This window comes from Excalfactoria chinensis, chromosome 3 (genome assembly GCF_039878825.1).
Source record: "Excalfactoria chinensis isolate bCotChi1 chromosome 3, bCotChi1.hap2, whole genome shotgun sequence".
Classification (NCBI taxonomy): Eukaryota; Metazoa; Chordata; class Aves; order Galliformes; family Phasianidae; genus Excalfactoria; species Excalfactoria chinensis.
The window spans coordinates 97,133,559-97,155,512 of NC_092827.1; the positions used below are offsets into that span (position 1 = coordinate 97,133,559).

At 41.1% G+C, this 21,954-nt stretch overlaps 1 protein-coding gene across 6 annotated transcripts in view; it reads left to right on the forward strand.

The window, feature by feature from the left end:
• EHBP1 (EH domain binding protein 1) overlaps positions 1 to 21,954 on the forward strand; it is a 192,445-nt gene that overhangs the window by 78,032 nt on the left and 92,459 nt on the right. For 4 of the 6 annotated variants that reach the window (XM_072331630.1, XM_072331631.1, XM_072331633.1 and 1 more), the window contains exons 8-11: positions 1,888 to 1,992; positions 2,709 to 2,831; positions 11,423 to 11,675; positions 17,068 to 17,254. In XM_072331630.1, the coding sequence (XP_072187731.1) occupies positions 1,888 to 1,992; positions 2,709 to 2,831; positions 11,423 to 11,675; positions 17,068 to 17,254 (668 nt within the window). The remainder of the gene's footprint in view (positions 1 to 1,887; positions 1,993 to 2,708; positions 2,832 to 11,422; positions 11,676 to 17,067; positions 17,255 to 21,954) is intronic. The other 2 variants (XM_072331632.1, XM_072331635.1) reach the window with 1 other exon arrangement.

The window sequence follows — 21,954 nt, forward strand, 5'->3', positions numbered from 1 at the left end:
AATGAGAAACACTGCAGTGCATACGGCTGTTTAGGTTGGCAGATGGGACCAGGTGATTCAGACCACATCAAAGAATTCCCTCTTTTTAAAGCTCTGATTTTAATTTGTTATTTTCTGACAATATGAGATTGAATCGTAATTGTTGTTTTTTGGTGTTTTTTTTTCTTCTTTTTTTCTTCATGAGCTGGGATAATAAACTGTGCATCATGTCAGCATCTCACCCTATTTAAAGCTGGTAATTTGTTTGTAGTAGTGTTTTACAAGGCTGGTTCTGTTTTATTCGAGTACAGCAAGAAGGCTTTTTGCCTTTGTGCGTCTCGCGTCTTAAAAGCTCTCAGAAGACAGTATGACACTGTTCAGGTGTCTGAAGTGTATGTATGATTTTATACTGAGAAAGCCAAGCTTTTGGGGGCAGTTCTGGTCTTATTTTAGGGCATGACTCTTGTTTGTCAGAGTTAAAAATAAAGGAAGTGAGGATAGTGAAATTAACTCTGCATAGACAGCCATAAATATAATCTCATCTAAGCGGACTGCGCTCTATGATCAGGAATGCTGACGAGGTGTGGTGAGGAGGAATTCTGCTGTAGCTTTGTCATTGGCAGAATAGGTCTTGTCCAATAGATACTGGCAGCATAGATCATTTCACTTGGCAGTTTACAGATGGGCGTATCTTTGCAGAGTGGCCTGGAAGATAAGGTTTTAACCATGCGATTGAGATGCATTGAGGTTCTGGACTCTGCTTGTGCCTTCAGCTTCATGAAGTCCTGCCATTTGGGGTTGGGTCAGCTGGTGTTGCCCTGTGGAAAAGCATGGGAAGGGCTGGTCTGAGTGGTGTGGGCATTGGGGTGAGCTGGTGTGGTCATTGGACTGAGTTTTCTCTCACTCTGATGGAAGAACCCAGTGGGATGTCAGTGATATTCAGTGAGCAGAATCATTTCTCCTGCACAGGTTTCTACGGCCCATTTGTCACCTGGAAGGCCAATACAGGCTGACACCCCTCTTGACAGAAACCTGTACCTGAGGGCTTTCAGAGATGTGCTCAGCTCAGTCCCCATCACTACAGAAGCTGTATTTGTCATATGCTGTGGATAGGAGCTACTCTGGGGTGGGATCAGGGTGGAATCCTCCCCCTTGCAGCAGAAGTAAGACATAGTCAGTTTTCATTTCTTTCTTGCACAGTTATGGAGGCATCTTGATTAAAATTAAGCACTGGGTTTGACAGGTGTTAAAGTTACATGTTTGTGGCAACTCACAGCTGTGCATTATGGACAGAAAGGATCTTAGGCAGCACTAAGGGTTCCTTGCATAGCATTACAGTAGCAGGTGTAACCGATGCATGTGTTCAGCATGCTTTCCAATAGCCCACATATTTTAGAACTGTGATGTGCGTTGGGCTTGTCACTGGTTGTAAATGATAAATAATCACTGCGTGTGTATAAATAAATAGCAGCATGTGTGTATATGTCTTAGATTTCTGTGGCCTTAAAGGCTTGGTAGGGAGGTAAATCATTCTGGGGCTCTTTTGTCTTGATTGGCAGTGGTTTAAAATTCCAGTTTTCTTCACAAGCAGGGAAACCCCTTTAATTATATCTTAGTATGTCCGTGTTTTGAATTGATGCACATACTCATCTTCGTAAAGCTAAGTACTGTTGCTGACACCAGGAGTCCAATAAGATTTGTTTATTAAATGATCACAAAAGGGTTCTGCAGAGATGTTTTGCTCTGGGTATATTGTTGTTAAAGCTTGTTCCGTGTGTTTTCTTTTAATTAATACTAAATGCCTTCTCCCTTACTCTCTCTCTCTTTTTCCAGTAACAGTGTCTGTTCCACTTCTGTTTCATTAAATGCCCTTACCTTACGTTTGTCTTGACTGGCTTCTATTTACAGAAATTGTAAACCAGCTGAATGCTCTGAGCAGCTTAGATGAAGATCAAGATGACTGCATAAAGCAAGCAAATATGCCTTCAGCTAAATCAGCCAGTTCCTCTGAAGGTCTATGAGCTTTCCTCCTTTCTTTCTGTTTCTGATTGTCTGTATTTACTGTGACCTATTGCCTTTTGACTCCTGCTTGTATTCAGCTGTCAGTTTTATCTCTGTGCTTCCACCCAGCATGACTCTCAGTAATTTGTAGTGCATCCAACAGGTAACAACACGATAGAGAAAGAGACTGTCTCCTCTGCAGCTGCACTGTCATCTGATAATGAACAAGAAAAGAAAAAATATTGGAGAAAAAAAAAGAAAGAAAACAAAAAACCAAAGCCTCAAACTTGAGTTGTGCTGTCAATAATATTTGACCCCTCTAACTCGACAATATGGCTCCGCTCTGAATTCACGTGCACGTTACATCCAAAAATTGCAGTTTTCCTCTGATAGTCACCATCTGCGTGAACCACCAAAAAGAAACTGCTGTTTAGTATGTTAGGTGTTCCGCAATATCTATTTATTGAAGATGATAAAAGGCTTCATTGTTAGTCATTTGTGTTTCATCACGTTCTGATCAGCAAATGGTAGTTTCATTTCATTTTGCTTTTTTTTTTTGCCCTCTTTTGTTGTACTACTGAAGTGAATTTGCTTCGTTGCTCAGTAGGTGCCGTTTCATGAGGCACTATTTAGAGGGACTGTTGGTGTGTGTGGGGTATTTTAAGTCTGGGACGTGTTAGATGAATGGTTTGTATCTATACTGACACAGTATTCCAACTCGTTTCTAGAGCTTATCAATAAGCTGAATTTCCTGGAGAAAGAGGAACGGGACATGGCTGACTCTGGTATGAACCCGTTTGGTGATCCTGATGCAGCCGAGTTAAATCCGTTTGGAGATCCTGATGTAGAAGGTAATGCATTTATTTTGCATAATGAATTGCTTATTAAATGACTCAAAAGCACCATGGTTTTTTTTGGAGGACTACAAATGTACAATGTTATTCTCATAAAATACATCTTTTGCATGAGGTGTTGAGGTAGCAGGGGCAGCGATCCATTTGTCACTGGATAATTGGTTTGTCCTTTGAATCACAGCCTTCCTTACATGCATTTGCTTTGAGGAGCTTCGAGTTTAGAGCTGAGCCCAGAAAGCTGCTGACCTGTCAGGTGTCTTTCTACTTACTTAATTCTTTACTATGAAAGGGGTGAGGTTCTGGAACAGGCTGCCCAAGAGGTTGTGGATGCTCCGTCCCTGGAGGTGTTCAAGGCCAGGTTGGATGGGGCCCTGGGTAGCCTGATCTAGTATTGAATGTGGAGGCTGGTGGCCCTGCCCATGGTGGGAGGGTTGGAGATTCATGATCCTTGAAGTCCCTTCCAACCTGGGCTGCTGTGTGATTCTGTGATACTGTTCGCTTCACAGCCACTGCACACGTGGTATAAATGAGCAAAGCATATTGTCAGGTGCCTCTGTTACACGTGGAGCACAATCTTCACTGCAGTCTTTACTGTATCACAGCTGTTGTTGGTGTGAGTTAGCTCTAATCTTCATTACTATAGTTTAATTGTATCCCTTTCATTCTTTTTTTGCTTTTATGGCTTCCTCAAGTCTTCTGGCATCACGCCTTGGTGGAAGGTGTTAATCCTCTTTCTAGACCAACATGCCTATTCTTGTTTTGTTTGGGTGAGAAATACAACCCCTTTAAGTGTTTAATTTGTTACTTCAGCCACAAGGTCAGAAAGCAGTATCTTAGCATCCTTGCTGTCCCCAGTTTCATGTTCAGATATCTAGATTTGCATCTGCTGCCATCAGAAAATAATAATAGTAATAATGATGATAATAAAAGCCCTGCTCAAATTCTCCTGTTCAGTGCTCCAAGACTTCCTCTCCCATAAAGATACCAAGGAGTGTTTGGCACCTTTGACCAAACCTCACTGGAATGGCAGTAGAAGTGAACCATACCAGGCAGGAACAAGCTATGTGTAGCTATAACATTTTTAATGCCAGGCCTAATGAAGATGCATTTCAGAGATCTTGTTTCCTCCTGTGCTTACTCTTTCTCAGAACAAGTGGAATTTGTGTGTTTTTTCTGCCTTCTGAGTCCACAGAGGTCATTGTGAGTGGTGCTTTTAACCCTGTTAATGTTGTGGTGTAGCCCCACAGACTATTTCTCAAACAGGGATATTGCAGTATCCTCTGCATTTGGCCACTGAAGCCATGAGGACACTATCTCAGGCTCCTCTTACTTAGGAGTTGTCTAGAGCTGCAGAAGTGAGTTGTTACAGCTTTGTAGATCCTAATATGTATGGATTATGTTTTAGTGTCTGGATCTTTGGGTTCTTTTCCAGCTTATACCTCAGCTGCTGATTCCTTTAGGATCAGAGAAGGAGTCAGACCAAGGATCTGAAATACCCATTCACCTGTTTACTTGTTCATGCACAAATTTCTCTGAGACTCAGCCTGTATTCTTTTCTTCCTTCTTTGCTCAAGAAAGAAGAGCTCCCTTGTCCCTGGACAGAGCTCTCCAAGTTGCATCCTACCTAAATTGCTGTCTTCTAAAGTCAACTTTTCCTTCCAAAAGGCAGCAGCTCTTCTGATGACAAAATATGGGAACTAAGAATCATTTCCTTCTTATCTCAGGGACTGGGAGCTGGAAACTGGTTGTTTCTCAGTGTTGGAATAACGTATTGCCTCATGTCGTGTTTGCAACAAGTAGCCTGCATCTGAGGCTCCGGCCTGCTTACATTCACAAAAGACTTGCCATACGTATACGTCACAGGTTTTCAATCAGTTGGAGTCCCTTGTACAGTATTGTTGAAGGCTTTACTGCCATCATAGACAATTCTCCATTCCTCTGGATCTGCTTTGTCTACTTGGATAGGTCTCAGGCTACTGGGACCCCAAAGGAGTCACATCTGTATTACTGTGTGCAGTGGTGCTGAGTTGCTGGGTGTGTGCATACCAGCTATTCCTCCCACACAGTCACCATCACATAGCAATCAACGTACCACAACATGGCAGTGATTTTGATAAACAGGGTGTCACTGGATTCTTCCTACCGTGTCACAGGTGTTTTTCGTTTGGGAGAAATGGGGTCTCAGTCATGTTCATATGAAGGAAACATGTCTTCCTGGAGCACTGAACAGTGTGGAAATCTGAAGTGTTTTGGGCTATCAGATCGAACGTGGGACATCTGGTGTGGCATGTTTAAAGTTACATTGACATTTAGTGGCTCACTGGGGACTTTAAGCCACCACAGGTACCTTTGAGAAGTGCTGGCTCTTCCACTCCAGAGCTGTCTTGTCCCTGCAGTGGATATTGGTGATGTTCATCCTCCCTGCCTTGTCCTGCTCGAGTTGTGCCTTTCCTCCTCTTCCTTCAACAGAAACTGAGGCGGTGGGGAGTAAAAGTGCTGAGACTAATCAGTTATGACAGTTCTGGTCTTCAGCAACAGAAGGGATCTCTTAGGTATATCTATGGCCAATTGGCATATCTATACATGGGCTGCTCATAGACACTGTCATTTTGAGGACACTTCCCTTTGCTTTGGATTGCACTTTGGAGCTGTGGAATACTCTAGAAGCCCATCTGTTCTTGCCCTACCGTAGAGAACGACCTTGCTAGTTTTCCATTTATTAGCAGATGTAGTTCCTCTTAGTTTAGGACACTTCTACTGAGAGACCTCGGTGCACGTTTTACTGCTGCTGTCTCATTTTTGGAGGTAATTTGGGACTATGCCCACTTGTTTATTTTTACATCGTTCAGTGGATGGGACCTGTTTGGTGGCCACCCCAGGAGCCTGGGAGCATGACAGAGGTTCAAGAGTTTAAGGCAGACTTTCTCCTAAAGGCTTAAAGAGTGACATTACCTGTTTCACTTGTCTTGTGATCAGCTTAAATCGGGAGATTAACTTGTTATGCATGCAGGGATGAGGTATTTTTCTATCCACTACACATTAGTCTGCTTTATCTTTTTATATGAACGATCCAGAATCTTGAATTCAGATTTTATGTGGAAGATCAGAGGCTCTCAGTGAAATTTGTAACATCATTTCCCCAAGATGGGAGACCACCTGGAGCCTCCATTTCCCACGTCCTTTGCCATCAGAGGCTAAAAGGCATCATGTGCCACTTGGCAGAACAGTCCAGGGATATTCCTATCAAGCCGATACCTTGAATGCTTAGTGAGAGTGCTTGCAGTCACCCAGCATATGAATATGTATGCACCGACAGTCACTCAGAGAGAAAGGAGAATTGCTTGCCAGTAGGTGCTTGTTTCCTAGACAGATATTTCTTGTGCCTGTCCACAGATGAGCTGCTTTCCCTCTACCTTGCTAATCCCATAATCACCTAACCCTGGGAATCAAGGGTGGAGAGATACCAAAAGAGTGAGTGCTCCCAGCATCTGTGTGTATACTGTGGGTGCTCTGCATGGCAGAGGGCTTCAGCAAGCTGCCTCAGGGTACTGCTGTGGTTTATAAAGTCCTTGGTGTATAAGTGATCATGCACAGTAGAGTGAACATGCATATGAACAACTTGCCTCAAAAAATCCTCAGGAATCTTTCAATGCACCTTCTGGTTGACATGTCATAATGAGGCTTATCATTTCTGTATCTACTAGGTCAGCCAGATGTTAGAAATCTGAAGAATCGAGCAAAATCTTGTCTGGAATGCATTTCTGCAGCTTTTATACAAGCCAATATGTTGATGATCATCTGCAGTCGTACCTTTCGGATAGTCTTCTAGTCCCATTACAACAGAACTCTACAATCAGATGATTTTTGTGCAGAATGTTTTACATGTGGAAGGCAACGTAGCCAATAAATGCAAATAGGAAACCACAGAATGCTGTCAGTGTCCCCAGAATGTTTTCTAATTAGATGGGGATTCTGCTTTTGAAGTTGTATGTGACCAATGCACACCTGAGACATGAGGGTAACTACTTTAGCCGCTACATCCCCTTTTAATTTAAAACAGTATTTACTTTACCAGGGCATTTCTTTATCTTGCGCACAGACATGTGAACATACTGCAATGTGCATTGCAGCGCAAATGAAAATAGAACTGTTTTGCAATACCAACACCCAGCATCCTTATAGGATAGTCCTAAGGAGAGCAGTACAGGAACCAAGATGCAGGAGGAAAGATGACTCTTTTCAAGTTTCTTAATGAAATGTAATGTCTTGCTGGTACTGGCTAATGAAAGCAGGGGAAAATCATCAGCAGTTGGTAGGAATGCCAGTCATTGTGCTTTCTAGAAGGGAAAGTAAACTGGGAAGTAATGTTTTTATGCTGCTTGTTCCGCTGCACTCACATCATCATAGTGTTTGTGTGCCTGCCAGTAGTGCAGCAAGTGGCATAGCTAAGTATCTTTCACATGTGGCTTCTTCTTTCATCTTTTGCCAAGGGGATAGTTGTGTGTGTAATGTTTTGGTAGGGGTTTTGTTTGTATGTCACAATATGTTTGTGTTACAAAAGGCAAGTGGTTTGAAGGGCAGGGTGATTTTTGGAGATCCTCTGGGAACTAGAAGGCTGATTGTGCAGATAGGCAGTGCCAGTCAGGATAATTACTATCACAGGCAGTCTTTCTCAGTGCAGTTAGAGCAAGAACTGTCTTTGGAGTCTGGCACAAGAGCAGATGGTGCTGCTGCTGTAGTAATATTCTACCTGTTCTTTTGTCACTCCTACCCCCGTGGCTTTATTACTTAATCATGCGGAATCACCACGTGTTTGACCCTTGGAGTGCCAAACTGCAAATGTAAGTTGTGAATCTGTGTAGAGAGCTACAGTTAAAAAATGACTTCAGGTCGCAACCAAAGTTCTGCCTTTTCTTTCAGCTGTGATTAATGATGGGGAGAGCAAGAAAACAGCTGGTGAGCTGTTAGTATAAAACCAGCCCAAAGAAGGAAAGAAGCCTCTTTTTAAGTTGTAGAGGGACTCACGAAGCAATGACCAACGCTTGACGTGAAAGGCAGACCTGAAGGTTCTAGTTGGATTCAGAAGAGGGAACAATACTTCCCCTGGCTTTCTTGGGTTTGTTCTTTGCTCTGCCTGCTTTCAGCAAAGCATGGTGGATGCAAACCCCCAAAACCATTCTCTGCTAGCTGGCTAATGAGCCTCCAGGCTCTGCCCTCCATTGAGGACGGGGTCCTCCCTTCTGTGGGAAAAGCTGAGGAAGCAGAGAAAAAAAACGGTGTCCTGGATGACAGGAAGAGAGGATGAGAAGCTAAGTGGCTGTACTGAGTGCCTGTAAGTCCTGCCTGTAACATTCTTAAAGGCTCCTTTACATTTAGCCTATTTTTGTGGCATCTGTCTGCTAATAGTAAGCCTGAGGTCTCTCAGTGCTGATCCGCAGCACTCTGCGTGAGGCCGTACCTGTAGTTACTGCTGAGCTAATGAATGCAAGACATACATCTGCCCTGGTTGGCGTTACAGCACTTGATCCACAGTGTTGAAATAGAAACTGCAAAACCCATTAGTGCTGCTCCTTAAAATCTAACAGATTTAAACCAAAACTTAACTCATTGTTTCCAAGAGGCACTTGAAAGCAGATTGAAGTTAGAAGCTTGCTGTTAAGTTGTAAGAGACGGTTTCCCTAAATGTTTTTAGTTTCAGGAAAATCTACTGATGTTCTTCTCAGTAATAGGTCCCCCCTTTTTAAACCACAACGTGTGCATCCTATCATAGTGGGTTAATTGTATGAGCATGACTTTGAATGCCACACGTGAGTTATCAGGAAGTTTTGCACAGATAAGTTAATGTGTATTTATCAACAGATCCATGTGCAGGTGTGGTCATTCATCTTCTAATACGCAGCTGTGGAAGTAGGTATTAGGGGCTGTGCACTTCCATGGTAAAATATTTCAGGATTTGAAATACCTTTAATCAAAACAAGAGGTTCAATTTGAACAACGTGTACACAGGGCACCTTTCTGTGTTGCATTTGGTTACTCCAAGTCTACACTGGGTTACTGCAGATGCCTTAATCACCAGTGCTTGGCCTTGTTCATCGAAGCACTAAACGTGTGCGTAACGTTGGAGTATCACCCACAACTGACGTGAGCTTCTAGGCATGCATTTCTAGACAGTCAGTGTGAGGATTTAGCTCATCTGATTTTAGACATTAACAATGTGAACCTGTCCTAGTTAGCTAATTCTCTAGAGTGCCTAAGAGAAGAGGGAGACAGAAGGTGGTGAGTGGTAAGGCTTAACCAGATTCAATGGTAACAGAACCTCTTTTTTATTAATTTTTCCCCAGATTTCGCTAAGGCTATTATTGCAGCCCTGTTCTTTTTTTTTGAAGCGTTAGAAGGATTAACTAGATGTTCCTACAATATGCTGTGACAGTGTTAAAGCTGTTTGGCTATTAGGCATAAAAATAGTTTTTTTCTGATCTCACCTTATTTCCCATCATCCCATTTCAGTCTGCACTCCTTTTCACTCTCTTTTTGACTCCAGCTCTTGATGTGAGACTAAGATAGCTGCATCCTGAAAGTGTAGTTAAATAGAAGAACAAGAGCATACGGCATACAAAAAAAGATAGGTGCAGGTACTGTATGTATTGCTTCTTTAATACTAAGTTTGACCAAGTTGCTGAGGGAATAAGAGACTTTGAACCTCACCTGGTATTAAAGGCATTTTTAAATGTAATGTTAGGAATAATCACTGCAGGGAAATCCCATGGGCACAAGCACCGTGCATAGTCATAAGCGTGTCTACCAGTTAGAACCTGTAGTATTTTCTGGCATAGTATAGCTTTATTTTCTTTCACCCAGCTGAGCTCATCATCAATCCCAGAGGGTGATTTATCTCCTGGGTGTCCACCTAGTGTTTAAGTAAGGTTTTCATTATGTTATTCTTTTCTTTGAGGCAAAACTAATTGTTCTTTAGATTTGTAATCTCGCACTTCAGAAACAGGTTCTTAAAAGTAGCACAGAAGACAATATGATAATACAGCCTTTGCAGGTCAAATATGAAGAATCAAGAAGAAGAAAGGCACTGGATGTCTGTAACCAAGTCTTTCCAGAAGGTCCCAGTTGTTTTGAGAAGGTCTAAAGCTTTTCCTGCTCTAGGCCTACTGGCAGGTAACTAGTCCAGTGCATAAGGCAGATGGAGCTGCTCTTCGCACCACTGGGCCATATTCTGGTTCAGCCAGCCGTGGCTCTTGTTCACGCCGTAGGTTGCAGTCGATCAGCGCTGTGTAGGGCTGTCTGTCACCTTGGCTCTGTGCTGATGGCTGGAGACAGGGTACATGGAAAGTATCCTGGTGGAACAGAAAACATCTGCAGCTTTCATCAGATCACTTGGTCTGGCAATTTAAGTACATCTTCCATCCAAGACCAGGTGACTGCAGCACTGCTTTTTTCATTGCCCCTTGCCTTTGTTAGTTGATTGACTAGAAATGTTGTCTTCCCAAGTATTTGTTTAGTGACAGATATTCTTGGAGCTCCATCTTTTTTTGTTTTCTTCTGGTACCTTGCTACAAAAACTTTTGAAGTTGTTCTTTTAAAGCAAAAAAGTATGTTTTGTTCAATTTCATAAGCGTAAATCTGAAGAAGAAACGCTTTTCATCATGAATAATGTGGGAGTGGCCATTGAAAATGAGGTTTTAAAAACAGTGCCTTGAAGTTCTATTTACACAGCTTTTGAAAGCGCTCAAATCCCATGTTGAACCACTCACTAGATTCTGCAGCAAGAGGAAGATGAAGGTACTGAGAGTCATTGTGAGCAGCGCTGTGTTGCTGTATAGGGATCTCAGTGTTCATTCAGTACCCAGCAGTCTTTCACTTCTGTGCAGTGTTCTTCTTGTAGGGTCCATTACAATAGGGAGGTTGCTAATAACTTTTTGCTCTACAACCCAAATAATAAATGAGTAATTTGATTATCCATCTCTTTAGGGACAATTTAAATTCTTCTTTTGCTGTCAGACGGTGTGTTGTTCAAAAGACCAGCTAGCAAGGAAAATTTATATATTTTGAAATGTAATTACTGGTCGTACCTAATAACTGATTTTAATTCAGTCACTTTAAGAAATGAAAAGAGTACCTACCAGCTATCATCGTTTCTAATATCCAGTAAAAGTCATTTTATTATAAAATACAGGGTATCTTTTTTGCTTTGTTAAAAACTGAAATAAACAATTAAGAACATTTTGTAGGGATACAGATTGGCAAATAGCTTGGGAAAATGTTCTAAGTCTGTTGTGATACCATTTATATGACAAGTAAAACTAATAACAAATCGGTTGAAAGAGCTTTAGTAAATGAGAAAATTAAACCTATTCAGTATAGTCTAGATGAAATTATCTTTGCAAAGACCCTATTTTGGCATAAACAAGGTCACGCTACAAATAAAGCATGAGCATTTGTCTAAGGCCAGATCTTTGCATCTTGAGAATTGTAAAGCAAACCTTTTCATAAACCCTTAAAATACCGAGATCTGATAAAGTGGCTTTAATTTTTTTTCTATATTTAATCTGCTTAATGATTTTCTTGTTGTTTGGTAGAACTGGACAGTGAGATCGCATCATCTTCAAAGGCAGAAGAAGGTTTCTATGTTGACAGTTACAATCCCTTCAAGGACGAAGATGCCCCAGAGTACTTGAACCCATTTGATGAACCAGATCCTGACCCCGAAACATTTGTAACCATAAGAGATTCTCCTCCCCAACCTGCAAAAAGGAAAAACGTCAGACCAGTGGATATGAGCAAATACCTCTATGCAGATACCTCCAAAGCTGAAGAGGAAGAACTAGATGAGTAAGTATGATTCTTCGTCTTTCAGCAGCCTTGGAAGCATTAGTGGGATCCCTGACTTAATCTTGAGGTGTATTGGGCTCAGTCGTGGTGATCCTTAATCACCTCCTCAGGACATTACTGGTCTTCAGCTTAGCAGTAGGAAATACCATACCCCCAAGTCACACTGTTCAGCTCCACAGGTGAACATGATCAGCTAGGAAAAGCTTCTTTGCCTCTTTGGTAGGAAACAGATCTGTGTGCCTATTTGGCTGTTCACGTCCTGCCAATTGTAATGAGGCAAAAATTAAGGAGCAAGAGAGTTTGGTCCTTCCTGTCTTTTTTGCCATTATTTTTACTACCTAAAATCAAAATGCTATTACTCTGTATGCTTCGTTAAGCTATTTCTTTTGGTATAAGCTCATACAAAGCTTTAATGAACTTGCACTGGCTGCCTTGTTTTTTAGTATAGAGACTCTCATAGGAATGAGAGCTCTTTGCAAGAGTCGTGCAGCTTGGGAGGTTTGAAGGTGTTTACTTATTCCTTGTTTGTGGTTATTAGTCACCAACCACACCACTCATGAGGCAGTTTATGGTGATTACACATAAGCAGTTTTACAGACAACAACTGTAATTACACTTCAGTTTTACACTACTTAAGGAGATTTATTGTGGGATGACATTTGCATTGCTTTAATATTTAATATTAAATACAGGTGTCCTACTATCATCTTCATGTTTCTCTGTTTATAGCCACGTTGTAGGAAATTGAAGAATTCCCATGCATTCTAATAGATTTCTATAAATAATTGTCAATCTATTAATGATTTCTGTGCCAGCTCCATCCATCAGGGCACTGCCTCACCGAACAGCGCTGGCTGTGATATCGTCAGACCACGGTGTGATCACACTGTTGGTGGTCACAATGATCATCTCTGATCATTGCCCATCTCTGATCATTGACAGATCACCAGAATCAACAGGGAGAAATATTACTATACATGTAATTTTACATCTTTTACACCAATTCTTATGGTTTGACCTTCCTGTAGCCTCCTCATGCCACTTTCCTCCCAGTCCTGTCACTTAAAAAGACGTGGAGGCAGTTTGTTAAAGGTGTTGGGTAGAGGTGTGCGAGGAGAACCCCAGGATGAATCTTTGTCCTTAAACACTATGGGGGGAAAAAACATAGTAACAGAGTGTCACTGTAGGAGCATAAGACTTGGGAGACTAACAGCTAAAAAGCACTATTAATTCCCAATTTCTTTCAATAAAATGTTTCTGCTAAGGATATGCATAATACTACAAGCACTAAAAGAAAGGTTTTTATAGGCAGTTCGGTTTTTGGGTGTCCCAAATAATAAGGGTTTTACGTCCAGGTGGATATTGTTTGTGACTTACCGTGAATGCAGATGCTTTTATTATCTAAGTGGCTCATCTTCTTCCAAATCCTATTAAAGTCTAGGCTTCAGTGTCATTTTGTGGCAGAGAGTTCCACAAGAAAACAAGGTATTATATGAAATGTATTTCCTTTTATTGATTGTAAATAAGTTACCTTCCCAATCCCATCTACAGTCCCTTCCGTTGGCTACTGAAAACAACAGCGAGTAGTACTGAGTTTTATCTGCCGTAAACTGTTGCTGTATTCTTTACCTCTAGCATGTTCTCCATTACTTGTCACTTGTCTGAGTTAAGTGGTGCTAACTTTTTCAATCTCTCTTCATGCAGAAGTCTCTTCATGTCTCTAATCATTTTCATCGCACGTCTCTGGACCCTCTTATTTCTTCTGCTATGTATCTATTTTAAGATGGGTGTTGACTTGGCCTGAACAGTGTATTCAAGACAAGGCTGAACAACTGGGTCATATCATGGCATTAGAAAACTTTGCATGCTATTTTCAACCTCTCCTAACTATCTTACCTTCCAATTTTTGTTGTTTTGGGTTGTTTGTTTCTTTTCCCAATCATTTTTTACTACCACTGGTCCATTGCTTTTCCAGGAATGTTTTTGAATGTGACAGGTGAAAGCTATGAGTAATAGTAGTCTCCTTAAGGGCATTTACTGTCACTCAGGAAATATGTTGTATTTTTATTGCTGTGTCTTAGAAGTTTAATTGGGGTGCACTACTTGGCTTTCTCCTGTTGTGTGTGAAATGTGATGATGTTTCCTGGGAATATGAACACATCACTGAAAATCAGGACCCTTGTCCCACTCTGTTTTGGCAAATTGCTAGTTCTGATTGTGGACTCAAGACTTACACAAAGTGCCCGAAGATCTGAACTCTGATTCCAGTTTTGTAACAAACCCTCGTAACCTTGGACAAGGTACTTATCCTCACTGTGCCTCTGTGGAGGATTTGCCTTGAGTAAGTGGCTTACTGGCAATGTATTGCACTCACAGTTGTGAAGATAATGTAACATTTCACAACTTGCAGCAGTAAAGCATGGTCACAAGCAACAGCATAATGAGGCGTTGCACAGTACAGATGGACTTAGAGATGTTCTCCTGCATATATGTTCAGCTGTGGAGCTGCTCTCCCAGAACACACTTCCTCTGGCTCAATTCTCATCCCTAACTTGAGATAAGGAATGTGTTTTCTTTTTTCTTTTTGTCTGGGAACCTGAACGTCAGTGTAAAAATCTGCTTTTACTTCTTGAATTGTTTCCATTAAAAGTCAAAATGCTGGGTAGGCTGTTAATAACGAACAGCAGGCCTTGCTAAGTTGACTTATTTGAAAGTAGCGCAGATGACCAGAACTTAAAGTTACAATGCCTTCAACATTAGCATTTTGTCTTTGTAAGACAGCCCGGTCTCCTACCTGTAGCACCCTGATGGCTTTGATCTTCTTCCTCAGTTAATTGGCAATTTAATTTATTTTTTTGTTAACCAGTGATGCTGGTCAAAGACATTTTGGAACTGATCAGAATAAAGCTTGCTTTTTCAGATACTGTTTGGCTCTGTAGCTTCTTATCTTGTTGATCGTTGCATGGCTGAGGACGATGCTGTCTGATTGGTAAGGCTGTTTAGTTGCCATCTCTTGAAGCTGACTGTTCCATAGGAGCCACAAACCACCCCGCTGCTGCTGCCTGCTTAGTGCCAGGTAGCTCATCAGGTTGGTTTGTTTAATTTTGTCACGGACAGTCTAACTTCTCTTCAGGTAAATCCCGCTGTGTGGATCAGTTCAGTGAGATCACTGAAGCAAAGACTAAGTGAGCTAACTTCAGCAAGGAGTGCGTAGGCATTTTTCAGCTAAGGCTTTTTTCAGCCAGGCTGTTCTCGTGCTTAGTTTCTCATCAGTGCCATGTGGAGGCTGCTGGACCAAGCCCTGCTGTGTGTATCAGATACCAGCGGTTTCAAAACGTGTAGTCTTTTTCTGACAGGAAGTGGGGAATTTTGTCTGCGTGAATCTCGCTGAGAAACACGTTTTGAAAAAGTATTTTTAAGATTATTGAAATGGAAAGAGAAAGTGAAAGACTGTGTGTGTGTTCAGACCGTGCCGTGGCCAACCTGGGAGGGGTTTAGCCTAGCTTTAAAGCTAGGGAAAAAGAAACAGTGACTGGTCTGTGTACAGCCTGTTCTTCTGATGGATGCAGCAGGTTCAGTTCTTCAGGATGACATGTGCAGCACAGAGAATCCTGCAGCATACAAATTCAGAACAGGGTTGTTCTTCCCAACTTTTTCTTTACTCTTTAGTGTGTTTGTGTTTTTTTTTTTTTTCCCCACCAAAATCATTTTTAACACCTTACAAATACAGCTTTCTCATTCCCACTAAGGCTGCGCAGGATAATTTCGCCACCACCAAACATGTTGCATCTGTTGTCTGTTCAGAAGTCTGCCTCATAGAGCTAAGGAAGACTTTGTGCTCTCCTGCAGCACACGTTGTTCTTCAGCCTTTATCTCTTTTATCTTCATTTTCACCTCCCTTTGAACTTCCCGGTGTCTGAAGACAGCTGAGCGAGGCTGTCAGCTAAATTAGAGCCTCTGACAGCTAGGTGCGTTCCCTGCTCCAAACTGAATACCCTCCTTTTTCTGCTGCCTCCCATGGAAAACACCCATCCGTTCTCATTTAACTTGCTATTTTGATCTTGCCCTTAGTTTTTATTGCACCGATGGCTTTGAGCTTGATGGGCAGCAAAGAGGGAACACCTGAAAGTTGCCTTCAGTCAGCAGATGAGTTATTTTAGTGTTAGTCGTTCTTTCACTTTGCTATCTGGATTTAGATCTGTAACAAGTGGCGGCAGATTCTCCAAAAGGTCTGAAGGTTTTGTGCCTGGTCTTCTCCTCTGTGCTTCAATAGACTTTGCCTTTCAAAAGTAGACTTATTTTCCGCAGTGTGGATTATTAATTGCTTTCTTCTTCTCAGTCAAAAGTGGATAAGGGCAAACTGCATTAAGATAAATTCTAAAGTCAGTCCAAGAGACTGTAAGATGTATTTTCATGCTATAAATGCACAGAACTGAGAGAAATCCAGTGTTATCTGGAAGGAAACTGGATGAGTAGTGGGCTTTTCATTCATGCCCCCACTTTTTGGTTGTTTTCAACAGCGTAGACTAGACTAGTTTCCAGAGGAAACTGGAAAATGAATCTAGCTAGGTAACTTTTATCAAGTGCTGTATGCATAATTCTTTCTATCCTGAGTGGATTTTGAAGGACTGAGGCTATTTGTCATGATCAGTTACGCTTTATATAACTGTATGCAGATAGATCTTTGGGGATTGCAGTGACTTCGTGACATTGTTTGAGATGCACAATAAATGTATCTTGCAGGGGAAGTATGGAAGAGAAAGGAATAAATTAACTTGCCAGTTTCATAATTAACGTCTTGTTTTGGATGGCAAGACATGAAAAGTGAAGAGTATGAGTAAGTTAGGTTAGTGTGAAGACAGTTTCTGTAAGTATCCTTACCAGGATAAGAATTGCTGTCTACTTTCAAGACCATAGGTGAAACTTTTATTCAGTGTATTGCTGGCTGATAGTTGATGGTAATGCTGTGGAAGTGTTTGTTTAGGATGGAACAAATAGGGGGTTGGAATGTGAACTTAAATCTGTTCTGATTAAGAATTCTTAATTCTGATCACTGGCGTATTCAACAGCTAGCGTCCTCTCTCAAATTTGTTGGTATTAAGCTCATCTATAAATCAGATCTTTGTTTATTAAATAGCCAAGTATATTTGAACTCCGTTTTGTTATTAATAAAACATGTAATTTGGAAGTGGTCTAAAGAAGTTCTGAGCCAATCCAGTCTGAGCTGTTTTTCTCACTTGTCAGTCATATCAGAAAGTAGCACGTAAAAGCTAGACATTTTCTTGCATGGGATAATAAAAGCACTTCAGTCATCAGCTTCTCTAAATTACTCTAATTTTCATTTTGATTTCCAAGATGATAGTAAAGAACTATGTTTCCCTTCTTTAATTAGATCAAATCCATTTTATGAACCAAAATCAAGCCCCGCTTTAATTCAAGTTGGTCCACTGCAAGAACCAGAGAAGAAGATGAAAAGAAAGGCTCCAGAACCACCAAACCTCTTGCCAAAGACAGAGACAAACATGAGTGAGAACGTGTCAGCTATTCCTGCATCGAGAGAGCTTTCTTCTTCTCCAAAGGTAGGTTTTTCATACCAAATTTTTGTCTTTATTATTAACCAGTGCCTTTATGTGGATCGTAGACATCCTGTTTATTTCTGCAGGCCATCATAATAGCTTTGCTTGGACTTAATAAGGTGTTGGCTCATCTCTGTTCAGTTGCTGGTTCACAGGGAGAGAGCAGCAGTAGGAGCTTGTATTGTTTCTTTAAGGATTTAATGACAACAGTAACAGCAACTGCAGGTTCAATGAAAAGAGTCTTCTAGTAACAAATGCTACCGGACAGCTGGATATGCCATTGAGAAGGAAGAAAATCATGTTGAACAATACTTTGTCTTGATCTATTGTAACGTCACTAAGCCTTGATGCTGTCGAAGGGTTTGTCTCCACATTTCTACCATGGATCTGGGTTTCAAGAGCTTAGTATTGAGCGCTGTTTATTTGCATTAGGATTTGTATATGTTCAATTCCATTGTATGTTGAAGTAATTAAAAAAAGAAAAAGAGAGAAAGAAAAAAGCCACAGTCTGCTTTGAATCAGATTAGCAGTCTATTAGGAATGACCAAACTAAGTGTACGTGTATACACTCATACTTTGCTGTTTCTCAAGTCAAATTCTGAATTAACTTCTCTTGAATGGGGCAGTGTGCAGCGTGGGTGCTCTAGGATCACAAAAGCAAACTCTGTGCGTGTGGATTTTAACTCTAGAATCTCAGCAGATGCTTGTTCTTTTTTAAGCGAGATGATCGTTGAATGGAACGTATCAGTGGGATGTTTGTAAACACAAATGTTGTGTGTGCTGACAACTTGTTATGAAGGGTAGGAAGGTGAGAACAGAAGGCTTCCCTTCCAGCACAGCTCTCCCGATTTATGCATAGTGTCATTTGATTTTCCTTGTATTGGGGCAGCCATACTTTAGGAATGGAATGAAACTACTTGTGATACCTATCGCTTCATTGCTTAATTAGTCAGCTAGATTGCTGACATGTCCCTGTCCCCCCAGGCTCTGATCTTGCTGTCACTTTAGCATTTGCTTAGGGTAAAGAGTATGAGACCAGAAATCTAATCTGTGTCTGCTCACGGCAAAGCAAAACAGCGCAGCAGGGCCACAAGCATAACTTTCAATATGTAAAACCACTGCCAGGGCAGTGTTTCATCCAAGTGTTGCAGTTCTATCATGTGCTGCAATGAGATTCGATCCTGTTTGCCTGAGGTTTTGTAAGAAAAAAAAACACATTTTATTTGATTTTTGATAGAGTGTGGTCTTCAGGTCAGTGCCAAGCAGCCAGAATAAAGTGTTCTGGAACTACCAGGCAGAGAAGCGAATTCCGTAGAGAAGATTTTATCCTCTCTCTTGATGGAGGTTGTATCCTCATTGCTCGTTGCTTGAGAGGGTGTTGGGTTTTGGGTTTTTTTTTGGTGGTTTCGTTTGTTTTTTGTTTTTTGTTTTCATTTTTAGAGATCTGCTTTCAAGGGAGTTTCTCCTTGTTTCCTGTTTGCATTGTGACGGAATAGCGTTTTACTGCTGCGTTCAATTATCATGGCTGATTTACATTGTTGGAAAGCAGAAATTAATTAAGAAAAGATGCAGGATTGAACCTGCTGAAAGGACTGGATCGTTATTAACACAGCCAAGTAGCTTCTGCAGCTACCTAGGGTGTTACTTCCCCAGTATTTTGCTGCCTACCTGCTTGCAGCCCAGCTCTTTGCCACGGAAGCACCAGCTGAGACCAGTGAAGCTCCAAGTGCTGAAACTGAAATATTCATTACGGCCATGGGGGGAAGATGAAATTTTATGCTGACCTTCTACAGCTCAGAAAAGCTTTAATTTTTTTTTCACAGGATTTTGAAAGATTTGAGACCATTAGGGAGGGCTCCAGAGCAAACACGGTATCTGGATTTATTGCATTACAGCTAGATTGGGAAGTTTCACTCACTGAGTTATAGCAAAGTATTGCACGATCGCTTCTAAATCAGAAAGCTTTTACTAGATCTTTTTTTCTGTGCTCAAATTGTTTTGATCTCAGATGATCTAATAACTGTAGATGAAAAGCACTTTGCTTGAAATGTTGCTTGAAATTTGAAAAGCGGTGCTGTTGAAAAAGAAAACCAAATGATTTCCTCATACCTGAACAAAGTCGTACCCCGGTAGGACCTGGAGTGTTGGCACAAATAACTTGTTTATTACCCAATAGCGGTGGCAGTGTTTAGCAACTGTGAAAAACTCCAATCAAAGGGCATGGGAACCATACAATCATGAGCTTGGCACAAAACATGATCTAGGGGGAGTAGTCTTGTGGGGGTAAGTGTAGGTAAAGGGGAAGGTTAAGTAACTGAACCTGGTATGTGATTTGTCCAAGTTACCTGTGCACAGAAAGCCTCTGTATGGCAGTACCCAGATCCCAGGTGTTCCAACATGTTCAATTCTCTGTCTTGGTTGTCTTCATGGGAAGTGACTGTGGAGCAGAAATGCTAGTCTACTGAATACAGAAACACCGCGTTAATGTTGGAACCTTGGAGATTAAGGAAAAAGACTCTGAAAATGCTTCTGTACATCTTTGGTAGAGTATTTGTAGATCATTCTTATCACATTTACTGAACACAAAAAATATAACTGCTGGTACTAACATTTATTAAGTGAAAATTACTCTTGAAAGATTATTCGACACATGATAGATTCCTACTCAAGTTACTTGTTCCAAATACTTGGAATTATGTTTCCCTGTTAAGAAAAGCCATTAGTTTTTGAAAACAGTAGTGAAGTTCCTTGGAATTTAAATACCTGGGATTTAATGTTCCTTGGATTCAAAAGTAGGGCAAGAAAGGGTGAAATTTTCCTAAGCGTACACCCAGAAATCAAAACCCTAGGGTATGGCTGAACACCAAATTGCTTCGCTCAGTATTGAGCTGCAATGAGCCTTCTAGCATTGGCATCGGGGATATAGGAAGTCTTGCACAGAGGTGCAGTTGTGTTTGCTGTTGAAACATCATAGCCTGAATCCAACACTTTCCCATTACCCAAGCAGTGGTGGAAGATGTTTTTTGCCTGAGGGATATCCAGCTTCCCACACATGACTTTTTGGTGCATATTTTTTAATATTGTAACAGCAATGTCTGTGGTAACAAAAGAGAAAAGCATAATGATTAATTTTTAGCAGTCATCGGTCAGATGGATGGATATGTCTCATTTGAAAACAGACTTTAGTTAAAGTTTCTCTGTATTGCAAAAGACTTTCTTTTTTTTAGGGAATTTTATGATTTTTAGGGGAATTTAATGATTTTTTTTAACAGTTGAATACTGTTTCTAAGTTTTCCTGGAATCACCTCCATGGTTAATTACCCCTACTACTCCTGACACCATGGAAATCAAATTCCTTTGAGTTCCTTTGTTCAGAGATTTATGTTGTACAAGATAATTCTGTGTAAGTTTCATGTAGTAGGCAGGAGATGCCAAGAAAGCATGTTCTGATCTGGTGGTATCAAAGCATCATGCTAGTACCCCGAGATAAAAGGGATGCTGCATGGTAGGGTTATGGGTTGGTTGGCTTTCAAGAACCCAACAATCAGTAAAGATAGAATCTGAGATTAATATGCAGGCGTTCATTTTAATAGCCGTGAAAAAGGTGGAACTAGAGTTTGAAGCAAAGGCTTCATCTCACTGTGAGGCTGGCATAAAATCTTACTGCCCAGATAGTCATAGATAATTGTTGGTCAGAAGGGAAGTCATGGAAACAAATAGAGTCAGCATTTAACCTTTATTTTTTCCCTGAAATGGTTGTTCCTAAGCTTATGACGTACATGTGTGTGAAGCTGTGGATGCTATCTAGTAATTGCTGCAAACATGGACCTGAGTTCTGTTCTCTCTGTAATGAAGGTATAAAATAACAATGCTGATGATGGTAATAACCATAACAGTGTCTCCCACTTCTCCAGGGCTTGCCTAAGTGAGAAAAGAGTGTAGATCAGATTGCTTCTGCTCACCCTAACTTGAGAATTTTGATCTGTGTTAGATTGGCAAAGGTCGTGAGCACTGGTGACGTAAGAGTTTTGCTCCTTGCATATTAATTCTGCACATATTAATTCAACTTCTTCAGCTGCTGTTAGATCATTCCATTGGTTCTCATCTCTACAGCCATTTCAAGCATACTTCTCTCTAAACATTATTCACCTGACTTTTTCCAAATGCTTTCCTTGCAGTGTTTCCCTAAGCAGTTAACTGGAGTAGCAAGCCCATTCTAAGCTTCTCTAGCATTTTCCCTTTGAGAAGGCCCTTCTGATGGCCTGGTGATCATGCATAGTGAGGAGGCAATATAATATACCAGCCAGCTCTTTGCCAACTGTACTAACTCAACATTTGCTGTATGTGGATTAGAAGAAACAGTTTCACTGATAGTTACGAAGCCATAAGCATTGATTTTTGGGGCCTGTAGACAGGAGCTTGTAACAACCTTTTACACTGGCAGAAAAGATTACATTCACATAGTAGTCCAAATCCAGTAGTAACATTTCTGGTCTTCACCGTCTTTGTTTGTGTTGTAGTTTTCTTTTCTTGTTTGCCCAGCAATAGCCTGCTCTCTCATGCCAGGCCAGCTGGCTGATTTAAGCACTAGTGATACATGTTTGTAGGAAATGTGGTATGCTGTAATCACAGCTATCACATGTGATAACCCATCTCCATCCGGTACCCTTTGTAATTCACTGTGGATCTGGGATGCTTCTGTA